General features: G+C 32.5%; 1 protein-coding gene across 1 annotated transcript in view; it reads left to right on the top strand.

Moving 5' to 3' along the window:
• The first annotated feature begins 2,911 nt into the window (after positions 1-2,911).
• The window catches only part of LOC127710372 (NCK-interacting protein with SH3 domain-like), a 54,024-nt gene continuing 45,360 nt past the window's right edge, over positions 2,912-11,575 (top strand). The window contains exon 1 of the mRNA XM_052216192.1: positions 2,912-3,100. Within this exon, the coding sequence (XP_052072152.1) occupies positions 2,930-3,100 (171 nt within the window). The 5' untranslated portion in view covers positions 2,912-2,929. The remainder of the gene's footprint in view (positions 3,101-11,575) is intronic.

Genomic DNA, 11,575 nt, shown 5'->3' with positions numbered 1-11,575 from the left:
TTCATACTTTTATTCTTAGTAATTTTAATTTTTGCCTTTTGGCATGGCATTTTTGCACTGAGAAAAATTCCAAAAAACTAGAAAAGGTACAGGAAAGAGCACTCCGTTTTGTATACAGGATTTTAGCAGCTCCTACGAGGACCTCTTACATAAAGCTAAGGTGCCCTCCTTGCAGATCAGACGGATAAGTACAATGGCTCTAGAAACTTTCAAGATTATGAACAATATAGCTCCTGTGTGCTTACAAAATTTGGTGAGTGTCAAAACATTTAAGTATTCGTTCAGGTATGTAAATATTCTGGATGTTCCACAGGTAAAGTCAACCCATTACGGTAAAAAATCTTTCAAATTTGCTGCCGCAACTTTATGAAACAGCCTTCCAAACCATTTCAGGACTGAAAATAGTTTTTCACATTTAAAAAGTCTTGTTCAGTCAAGGAACGGTTTGGAATGTCGCTGTTTGCAGATAACTCTTTAGATGTTTATTCTTTATGTTGCTTTTTGTTGCTTTGACCTAGTATTGATGTATTTCTTCACGAATTTTTATATATTTAAATTTTAATTTCTGACACATATTTCCAGAAATTGGGTAATCAATTTATGTTGAAAATATTCTGTTCTTTGAAATTTCTAGAACTCAAAGCATATACTATAGTTCTAAACTTTTTTATTTGATTTTTATAAAAGTAATCTAATTATTTAAATAGTTACCATATTTTTAATCTAAATTTTAAACTTTTATATAGGTAAACAATGTTTTACTTCATTCTAAATCTGTTGCTTAATTTTTATTGCATGCTGTGTGTGTGAGATTCAACTTTGTATTACAGGTTGTTTTATATCTTAGACTGTTTTTATGTTATGTATATGTTTTTATATTCGGTCAAAAGCTCCTTAGAGCTTATGTTGTATATTTAACTTATATAACAGTGGGAGTGGGGGATTGTATGCACATTTTCTTTTAAAGCAAATTGTTTGATTCTAAAGTTCTTGAAAAAAAAACCAATTTGTTACAGAAGTATGTTTTTCATTTCTAAAAAAAAATGTTTCAGAAGGTAAGTGTAAACTGAGACTACTATAACTATAGGTGTTATAGTAGTCTCAGGTGTAAACAAGGATTTGTATAGTGACTATACAAATCCTTGTTTCCAATGATAAAAGGGGAAATTAACATTGAGTTTTAAAACAGTCTTGTTCTTGTATGTTATTCAAAACAATTTTTTTTTATTAAGGTCGAGAAAGTATTTGTCCTAAGAACACAATAGTTTGTTTTTCATTGAAAACGGGGAAAAATGTGTGTCCGGAGAAAATAAATAATGTTTTTTTTTTTTTATATGGGATGTTTCTTAAGGGCATACGATACAGTTTTGATCCCATAATGAAATTTTGATGAAAATTTGCATGTAGGCTAATTTTTACCTGATTAAATCAAATATGAAATAAAAAATATACCATCATGTGCTACTTTTTGAGTAAATTGAGGTTGAAATTTCAGATATTTCCTCAAATTTCGGATTTGTGGACGTTTTTTTTTCTTTTCGATAGAAATACATAATTTTTTTGTTTTAAAAGATAAATGCAAGCTGTTTTTTGTTAAATCATTTGTAATTTCTGTTTTATATAAATGTTCTATAAATTTGTACATTTCATTTTTACAAATAACTCATATTAATCAAATGATTATGATTGTAGAAAAAAAACGTCATTTTTTGCTGTATATTTATCAAATTTAAAAAAAATGCACTATTGACTTTTTCATGAAAATTGGTAAACATAATCTTCATACGTAATCAAAACAAATGTCATTTTAAAAAAGAGGAGTCCATGAACTCGTTTTCAAGTTAAATCAGTTTGAATGATAAAAATCAGTCGAAAACTGCATCTTTTCCCGATAAGTCACAGTTTGACGTCGCGAAAATAACAATTTACGTTAGCAACGTCATTACCTCCCCTGTAACTGTATCGTATGCCCTTAAATGGGGAATGTTTCAAAACAAATTCGTTGATATCGAGTATATTCACAGTGAATATACTTAAAGTTTTTTTTTCTCAAAGATTATATGTTAGATCCTGACTTTTATGATCACTTTCTGTTACTTTATAGGACCAGAGACATAATAACGTGACATTGTATCACTGATATCTGGGAACAATATATATGTTCCTGCTGATATATATCTAATACATCTCTGATTCGAATCCTACGTCCTATTGTTTTATCAGATAAATATAAAACATATGTCTTTGGTTTCGTAAACTTATAAAAGGCATGTTCATCTAAGCCGATACATTGTATTGATCAGAAAAGAGGGTGGTAAAGGGTTATTTTCGTGCAACGTGATCGCCGTTTTTTATTTCACGTTCAACGTGTTTTTACTTTTTTATTTGACGTTCAGTCGTGCAAGACAGGTGCCTCGTTCAACGTGTTCTGCTTATTTAATTTTACGTGCATCGTGATTTTCAAATGATTATTTTGCGTGCTCGGTATTTTTCAAATAAAATTCAAACACTTGGCAGGGATCGTCAAGAAATACTTTTTTAAAAGCCGTAAACCATTTATATCATCAGAGACATATAATACATTGTATTATATGTCTCTGACATCATAAATGTGTATACTAAATCGGGAATAACAAGTAAAACAGAGAGTTTATATATACAAGAAGACAGTGACTCAGTCACAAAAGGTTCACATTGAAGTCTTTATTTTTCGTGCAACGTTCATGACAAAATTAATTCCCGTTCAACGTGAAATTATGTCTTATTTCACGTTTTTTCCGTGCAAGCACCCCCCCTTTACCACCCTCAGAAAAGTGTTCACGCACCGTACGCAACGTCACAACTAAAAACCGTATTTAGGACGTTTTCCCCGAAGAAGTTTCTAAATTTACTATTATAGTTTCCGGTAAAAATAAATAAACATTTAAAAATGTACCGAGCTTTGTACGACTATAATTCTACGAGGAAAGGATATTTGACTTTTGTTAAGGGGGATGACTTTACTCTGTTAAACAAGAAGCACGGTGATTGGGTATTGGCTCAAAATGGATTTGGGGAAGTTGGATATGTTCCGGCAAATTATATTAGTAAAGATGAGCATGTAAGTTGTAATGTAAGCATGTACAGCTGATGTATCATTGTATGCAAAGGACATACAGGGTATAATATTGTAACCCTTACGAGAGTCATATGAAATTTTGTACCGCTCTTTTTTACTTTGCGGTGACACAGCAGTATCATGACAGGTTCACATTAATGATTATCTCAGAAGCTCTCATTGATTCATTTGCAGTTGCTATAGCTTCAATACACCTTATCGCTATTTCTTCTTCTTCTTCCTCCAAATACTGCCCACATGCACATGATTAAAAACAGGTTAAAAAACAAATTGTTCTGTAGATTTAGTTCAAGGTTTTGGTCACTTGAGACTTGAATATCTCAAGAGACTTTGCTGTGGAGATATCTGGAGTTTGTTCCAATCCTTGACGGTGTTTATGAAGAAGGACCATTTCCTACAGCCTATTTATTCAAATCCAGGTTAAGTTCTAAAATTACACAACTTTTTCATCAAGTTGAAGCTATCTGGGGCCCTGTTTAAACAATGTATTATGCATAAAACTTTTCAAAGAGAAATGTATAAACCATCGTAAACACTTCGAACAAAGCATTTTAATTGTCCAGCCTGTGACTTCTGTCACAGAAAGCTTGACATAGGGATAGTGATCCGGCGGCGGAATTAACAAACTTTTTAAAAGCTTAATATTTCAGAAGGTAGGAGACCTGGATCCTTTATACTTTGTATATAGATGCCTTATGTTATGAAGTTTCCGTCTGTCATATGTCCATTGTCCTTGACCTCATTTTCATGGTTCAGTGACTACTTGAAAAAAAAAGTAAAGATTTTTAGTATTCTTAAAGGGAAAGTCCGCGATTTTTTACTTATCATCTAAATATGTTCATCTTAACATAAAAAACACATTCACAAAGTTTTAAATTTATATTCTTTCTAATAACGGAGAAAATCAAGTATTTGTAACTTTTTTGGTTGACCTACGTCACTGGGTTGTGACGTTTTAACCCGAGTTGTTGAATCATGGGAAAAAGTAAAATCTGTTAAAGTCTTAATTGCTTATCGAAATTTTACGTAATTAAAAGCGCACAGATGATCGTTGGTCGTAGTTAATAACCACAATATAAGAATGAATGAAATTGAATATGCGTGTACCGTTTTGTATTGATTGAATAAAACTTCCTATTTGAAATTAACTGAATATGAATATTTTCGAATTAATTTCATAAATTATTGAGATTTTTTCATAAAATATCTATAGAACATTTTTACTGATATTGAACTGAAAATATTTTAAGTTTTATTTACCGTTATAACTTTGATAACCATTTCAATGCAAAATATTTGTGAACAGAGTGTGTATATTATTTTGTAAAGTCATTGTTTATTTCTCGATTTGAGGAGAATTCGTTTGAACTTTACCTTGCAGCAATTTAGCCATAGGCGTACACAGGTGTGAATTCAAGCGTACACAGGTGTGAATATTGTCATTTTGAATGGATTAACAGAAAGAGTATAGCGTGTTTAATATACCCAGATGAAATACCCGATGACAATAGAGAAACAATAAATAAATTGTATAAATTAATTGAAAATTAACATTCAACTTTTTGATTCCGGAAGTGTTACAATATTGAAATGGAACAATTTTCGGTTACGTTCTATGCAATTAGCATAAAGTTAAGATATGAAGTTAAAAGAATAGTACTTTTAACCTTAAAAATTAAATGTTACATTTTCCATTTAATAATCATTGCACATCTGTTTAATTTACTTTACCGGAATTCTTTAACTTGTATTTAAATCTGGCGATGTTTAAATGCTAACAATCGTAAAACTATCGCAATTTTAAAGTTTTTAATTGAAAAAATACAACAGTACAACATGCATGATTTTTTTTAATTTTCTTATTAACATTTCATTCTTACATAATTAAATTCATTTGACAATCACTTAGACAAATTATTTGTGAAAAGAATACCAATTATCGTTTATTTCATTAATGAATATACATACATTATAAATCTAAGCTAATACATTAATTTGTTTGAGGATTTTTTTAGGATAGCCGTCATTAATCCAAATTAGTAATACAGTTGTTGTAATTAAAGGCATATCTTAGTAATGTATTACTGATATTGACGATTTTAGAACAGTTCGTCCCAACCTCGTTGTTCTTGAAACACTCTTTACTAGTATACTTGTAAGTTTCATGACGTATAAGCGCCATTGAGGATGAGCTCCAGAGATAGCAGACTAGTAGCGTATTTGTTTGTTGGGGCAGGAGAGGCCATGCAACCACTTGTACAGATAAACAAGCTTATGTTGTCAACACTATCAGAAAGAGTTCCCATCGTCGGATAGGGTATATGAAGGTTCCAAGAATGAACTATATTGACATGTCTGACTCTGAACAGTTAGTAAACGGACTTAACAATGATCTATAGACATCGACCGCTTGTTCTTTGATATTTGAAACTGCATGCATATATACGTTTATGAGAGAGATTATTTATCTTGTGTCTGACGAAAACTAAATGCCTGCATGGTTATATCTTGCCATACGTTTGTATTGGTTTGGTGGGTGTTCACTCAAAATCGTAATTCAAAAATTGTGTTTGTGAGATGTAGATTCACTTCAATACCGAATTTCGTCTATATATTTCACAAGTGTATACCACGGAGAAGATCTGAAGGTATATTACTCCCATTTTGTTTGGGTGTGAACCATCGATGTTTACAGCAATATTTAATGAATAAGATGATGATGGTAGAAAGAACTATGAGCGTCATGTGGCAAATATTACATGCATGTCGGACCATGAGTTGTCAATCTGTATGAAAAGATTTCCAATACAACCATATTGAGTAGGAATTTTTACATGCTATACTCTCGTACTAGTATTACAGGGTTCTTGTGTCGTTTAACTCAGACACACATCTTTTACTTTAAGATGTATGAAAGGTTCTAAATATATATATATATATATCTTAAATGTAACAATAATCAAACGCCTATAGGCAATCACTAAAATGGTATGAAGTTTTTATACAGATTTATTCTAATTTACACAATCATTAAAAAACTAAATAAATTTTAACAAAGTAACACCGTGACACGACGATATAACAAATGGGATACTAATTATTTTTAACCATGCTATGCAGAAACTTAACACATCAAGCAGGAACATATATTAATAAACTGTTCCCAGCATCAAGTTAGTGCACGTGAATACCAATTAGGAACACGATGAACATGTGATTTTGTATAACTAAAAATAGGAAAGCGAGCACTAACTTTTGTCAAGCAAACATTTTTTTCACTATGCCTCTCTTTATCTCCGCTCCTTTACAATAACTTTTTCGCTTTTCGTCGATCATTCTATATATTGTTCTCTATTCGTTTTTTTTTTCACTATGCCACTCTATCTCCGCTCCTTTTTCCCCTGTCGTTCTAATCCTTATAGAAGATAGGGACATTAGACATAGAAGGGGCTCTCTTATCTTCAATGAATTAATATTGATAGTGACTATAAGTGCTGCATTACTTTATATATCTGCATGTTTGCCAATCGACAAAAGCTTGTATTTGCGTGGAGAATTTTTTTTCTTCAAAAATATGGTCCAGAATCATGTTTATAATTTTTTTTAAACTTAATATCAGCAAAAATAGTGGATAATATTATTATCAGAACATCATTCATTAAAAGGTGGAATTATAATTTCAAACACACACAAGATAAACAACGTTAGACACAAATATATGGTTCAATAATTGTTACCTGTGCACACCGGGTACCTCAATAAAGAGGCCATGCATAAACCTGTATTATATAATTGTGTAATACGATTTTTTAGTTGACAGGATGTCACTGGAATACCCAGGGACGTGTATCTAATATACGTCCTTGGAATACCTAACTGAATGTGTCGCTCTGACACGACATCTATCAATAATTCTGACATACCTATTATCAATTCGGGAGGAAGCCAAAATAAATATATAATAAGATAACGTAAATAAAATTTAAAAAGAAAAAAAAACCTATAAATTTTTCACCGAACATACCAGATAGAGTCACACATTTTACTGTAAAGCTAAGTGTCTTTATAAGTGACCGTTCCGAATTGATCTCGTATCAATTTGATATAATTTAAAGATTAGTTAAAAAAATCCACTTTTAATAAAAAAAATTGAGATGTCCGATATTTCGATATTTACATATCTTTAACCTGGGAATATTATACTATATCAACATATTATGTCCCAGCTAAAACCTCTTCCTAACATTGCTCCTTGTCAATAGCCGGTAAATATTATAATTAAAATTTTTTATTTTATATCGTATATCTTTATTAATTGAAAAATTATCTTGTCTAAATACGGAAACTGTTGTTTATACAAATCAATGCACTTTATATAAAAGAGGCATACTAATGAATCTTCTGTAAATCAGTGATTGTTACGAGAACACTGCATTTGTCTTTCTTATAATTGAAACTGTTCTTCCTCATCAAATCTATATTTTTTTTATTCAACGAGATCTTATCATATAAGGATTTGATAACTTTAGCTATCAGAACCGCTAGGTTAATTTGTTATTAAAAAGGATAATTACCATCGAATCTCCCTCGAAACAATATTGTTCAAAATGGTCTTCACACACCAACTTGTGCTTGCTATAGATGCAACTATTTGCTGTTAGTTTAAAGTTGTACAACCATGTCTGATACAATTCTTTCTTTTTTTGTGTGATTGGGAAAACTATGTAGACTTTTGTCATAAGCGTGTCTGACAGAACAACCGTACGCGTGACAAGACATTTTGACACTGAATAACCGTCTACGGTAATCCCCAATTGATGATGGGAGTTTTTAACGCACGGTCGGTAAATCCCCGATTCTTTTTGTTCTTTGTGGTTTATAGATATCACGTGACTTTTTAGATCGAACATGCCGACAAGATGGCGATATGTCGAGAACTGATAGTGAATTTCAAAAATCGATTTTGATCTCTTTACATAGAGAATAAAAGTTTTTTATTTATGAACATGTGGTTTTTTATGCTTAAAGAACAAAACATCAATTTTTCATTTTTTTGCGGAGTTTCCCTTTAATTTCTCTCTTATTATGAGTAATAGGATAACTATATTTGGTATGTGCGTACCTTGGAAGGTCCTCATGCCTGTCAGACAGTTTTCACTTGACCTCGACCTCATTTCATGGATCAGAGAACAAGGTTAAGTTTTCGTGGTCAAGTCCATATCTCAGATACTATAAGCAATAGGTCTACTATATTTGGTGTATGGAATGATTGCTAGGTGTACATGTCCTACTGGCATGTGTCATTTGACCTTGACCTCATTTTCATGGTTCAGTGATTAAAGTTAAGTTTTTGTCCAGCTTGCAACTTCTGTCGCAGAAAGCTCGACATAGGGATAGTAATCCGGCGGCGGTGGCGAGGTTAACTAACTTCTTAAAAGCTTTATATTTTAGAAGATGGAAGAGCTAGATGCCTTATGTTATGAAGTTTCCTTCAGTCATATGTCCATTGTCCTTGAACTCATTTTCATGGTTCGGTGACTACTTGAAAAAAAAGTTTAAGATTTTTTGTAATGTTAATTTCTCTCTTATCATGCTTGTTATGAGTAATAGGATAACTATATTTAGTATGTGCGTACCTTGGAAGGTCCTCATGCCTGTCAGACAGTTTTCATCTTACCTCAACCTTATTTAATGGATCAGTGAACAAGGTTAAGTTTTCGTGGTCAAGTCCATTTATCAGATACTATAAGAAATAGGTCTTCTATATTTGGTGTATGGAATGATTGTAAGGTGTACATTGTACATGTCGAACTGGCAGGTTGTCATCTGACCTTGACCTCATTTTCATGGTTCAGTGGTTAAAGTTAAGTTTTTGTGTTTTGGTCTGTTTTTCTAATACTGTATGCAATAGGTCAACTATATTTGGTGTGTGGAAATATTTTACGATGTACATGTCAGTCTGGCAGGTTTTATTTGACCTTGTCCTCATTTTCAGGGTTCATTGATCAATGTTAAGTTTTTGTGTTTTGGTCTGTTTTTCTTAATCTATAAGCAATAGGTCAACTATATTTGGTGTATGGAATGATTGTAAGCTGTATAGGTCTGTCAGACAGGTACAAAAAATGTATCATCTGACCGTGACCTCATATTCATGGTTCATTGGTCAATGATAAGTTTTCATGGTTAAGTTTGTTTCTTAGATACTATGAGCAATAGGTCAACTATATTTGGTGTATGGAATGATTGTAAGGTGTATAGGTCTGTCTGGCAGGTATCATCTGACCTTGACCTCATTTTCATCGTTCATTGGTCAATGTTAAGTTTTTCATAGTTAAGTTTGTTTCTTAGATACTATTAGCAATAGGTCAATTATATTTAATGCAAAGATTGATTGTAAGGTGTACATATAAAAAAGAAGATGTGGTATGATTGCCAATGAGACAACTCTACACAAGAGACCAAATGACACAGAGATCAACTATAGGTCACCATACGGCCTTCAACAATGAGCAAAGCCCATACTGCATAGTCAGTTATAAAAGGCCCTAAAATGACAAATGTAAAACAATTCAAAAGAGAAAACTAACGACCTAATTTATGTACAAAATAATGAACGAAAAACAAATATGTAACACAGCAACAATCGACAACCACTGAATTACAGGCTCCTGCCTGTCTGGCATGGTTCATCTGACCTTGACCTCGTTTTCATGGTTCATTGGTCAATGTTAAGTTTTCCTGGTTAAGTTTATGTGATACTTGTAGTAAAGCTTTATATTGAGGACTATCAACATAAAATCAATGGTCAGTAAAGCAGGCGAGACATTTCAGTGTGTGCACTCTTGTTGTGTTTTGGTCCGTTTTTGTCTCGCTTGATGGATTAAAAAAGCGAGACACAGGTATGCTGTTTCTGGGGTCAGCGACGACGATGGCGGCGGCGGTGGCGTCAACAATGTATAAGTTTGTGATTAGGTCTAGTTTGTGGTGAACCACAAGTTGTAGGTCAATCATATTTGGTATACAGTTGTATTAGTATTGGCACATCTCATTTCCATGGAGATTATTTGGCCCTGCCCCCTCAGTCATGGTCTTTTGACTTTGAAACTTTTGCTTATTTTACATGTATTAGTTTGTGATTAGGTCAGTTTATTGGGAACCATTAGAGGTAGGTCAATGATATTTGGTATACAGTTGTATTAGCATTGGCACATCTCATTTCCATGGATATTATTTGGCCCTGCCCCCTCAGTTATGGTCTATTGACTTTGAAACTTTTGCCTAGTTTACATGTATTAGTTTGTGATTAGGTCAGTTTATGAGGAACCATTAGTGGTAGGTCAATGATATTTGGTATGCAGTTGTATAAGCATTAGCATATCTCATTTCCATGGAGATTATTTGGCTCAGCCCCTTAGTCATGGTCTATTGACTTTGAAAATTTTGCTTAGTTAACATGTACATGTATTAGTTTGTGTTTAGGTCAGTTCAAGGAGAACCATTAGTGGTAGGCCAATGTTAATTGGTATTCAGTTGTTTAAGCATTAGCACATCTTATTTCAATGGAGAATATTTGGCCCCATCCCCTCAGTCATGGCCTATTGGCTTTGAAACTTTTGCTTAGTTTACATGTATTAATTTGTGATAAGATCAGTTTAAGATGAACTGCTAATGTTAAGTCAATGATATTTGGTATGCAAATTAATTGGCATTTGTAAGTATCGTTTCCATGGAGATTATATAGCTCCACCCCCTCTTCATGGTTCATTGACTTTGAAACTTTTACATAGTTTACAAGTTAATGTTTGTGTTTAGCATGTTTAGGTTTGTTTAAAGGGAACAACTTATAATAAGTCAATAATATTTGGTATGCAGTTGTATTAGCATTGGCGCATCTCATTTACATGGAGATGGTTTAACCATGTACCTCAGTCATGGTTCATTGACTTTGAATATTAGCCTAACTTGTTAAGTTAATTTCAACATTTGCATAATAGAAATAACAAAAAAGCGAGACATATCTCTGTGATAACAGTTTATTCTAATACTGTATGCAATAGCTATAGGCCAACTATATTTGGTGTATGAAAATATTTTACGATGTACATGTCAGTCTGGCATGTTTTATTTGACCTTGACCTCATATTTACGGTTCATTGCTCAATGTTAAGTTTTTGTTTTTTGGTCTGTTTTTCTAATACTAATAAGCAATAGGTCAACTATATTTGGTGTATGGAATGATTGTAAGGTGTATACAATGTATGTCTGTCTGGCAATTATCATCTGACCATGACCTCATTTTCATGGTTCATTGGTCAATCTTTGTTTCTTAGATACTGTATGCAATAGGTCAACTATATTTATAGCATGTAATGATTGTAAGGTGTACATAAAATTGAGAATGGAAATGGGGAATGTGTCAAAGAGACAACAATACATAGTCTGTCTGGCAGGGTTCAT

This window comes from Mytilus californianus, unplaced genomic scaffold (assembly GCF_021869535.1).
Source record: "Mytilus californianus isolate M0D057914Y unplaced genomic scaffold, xbMytCali1.0.p SCAF_1, whole genome shotgun sequence".
Taxonomy (NCBI): Eukaryota; Metazoa; Mollusca; class Bivalvia; order Mytilida; family Mytilidae; genus Mytilus; species Mytilus californianus.
The sequence above is the reverse complement of the archived record's forward strand: the minus strand, read 5'-3'. Positions and strand labels throughout refer to the sequence as shown.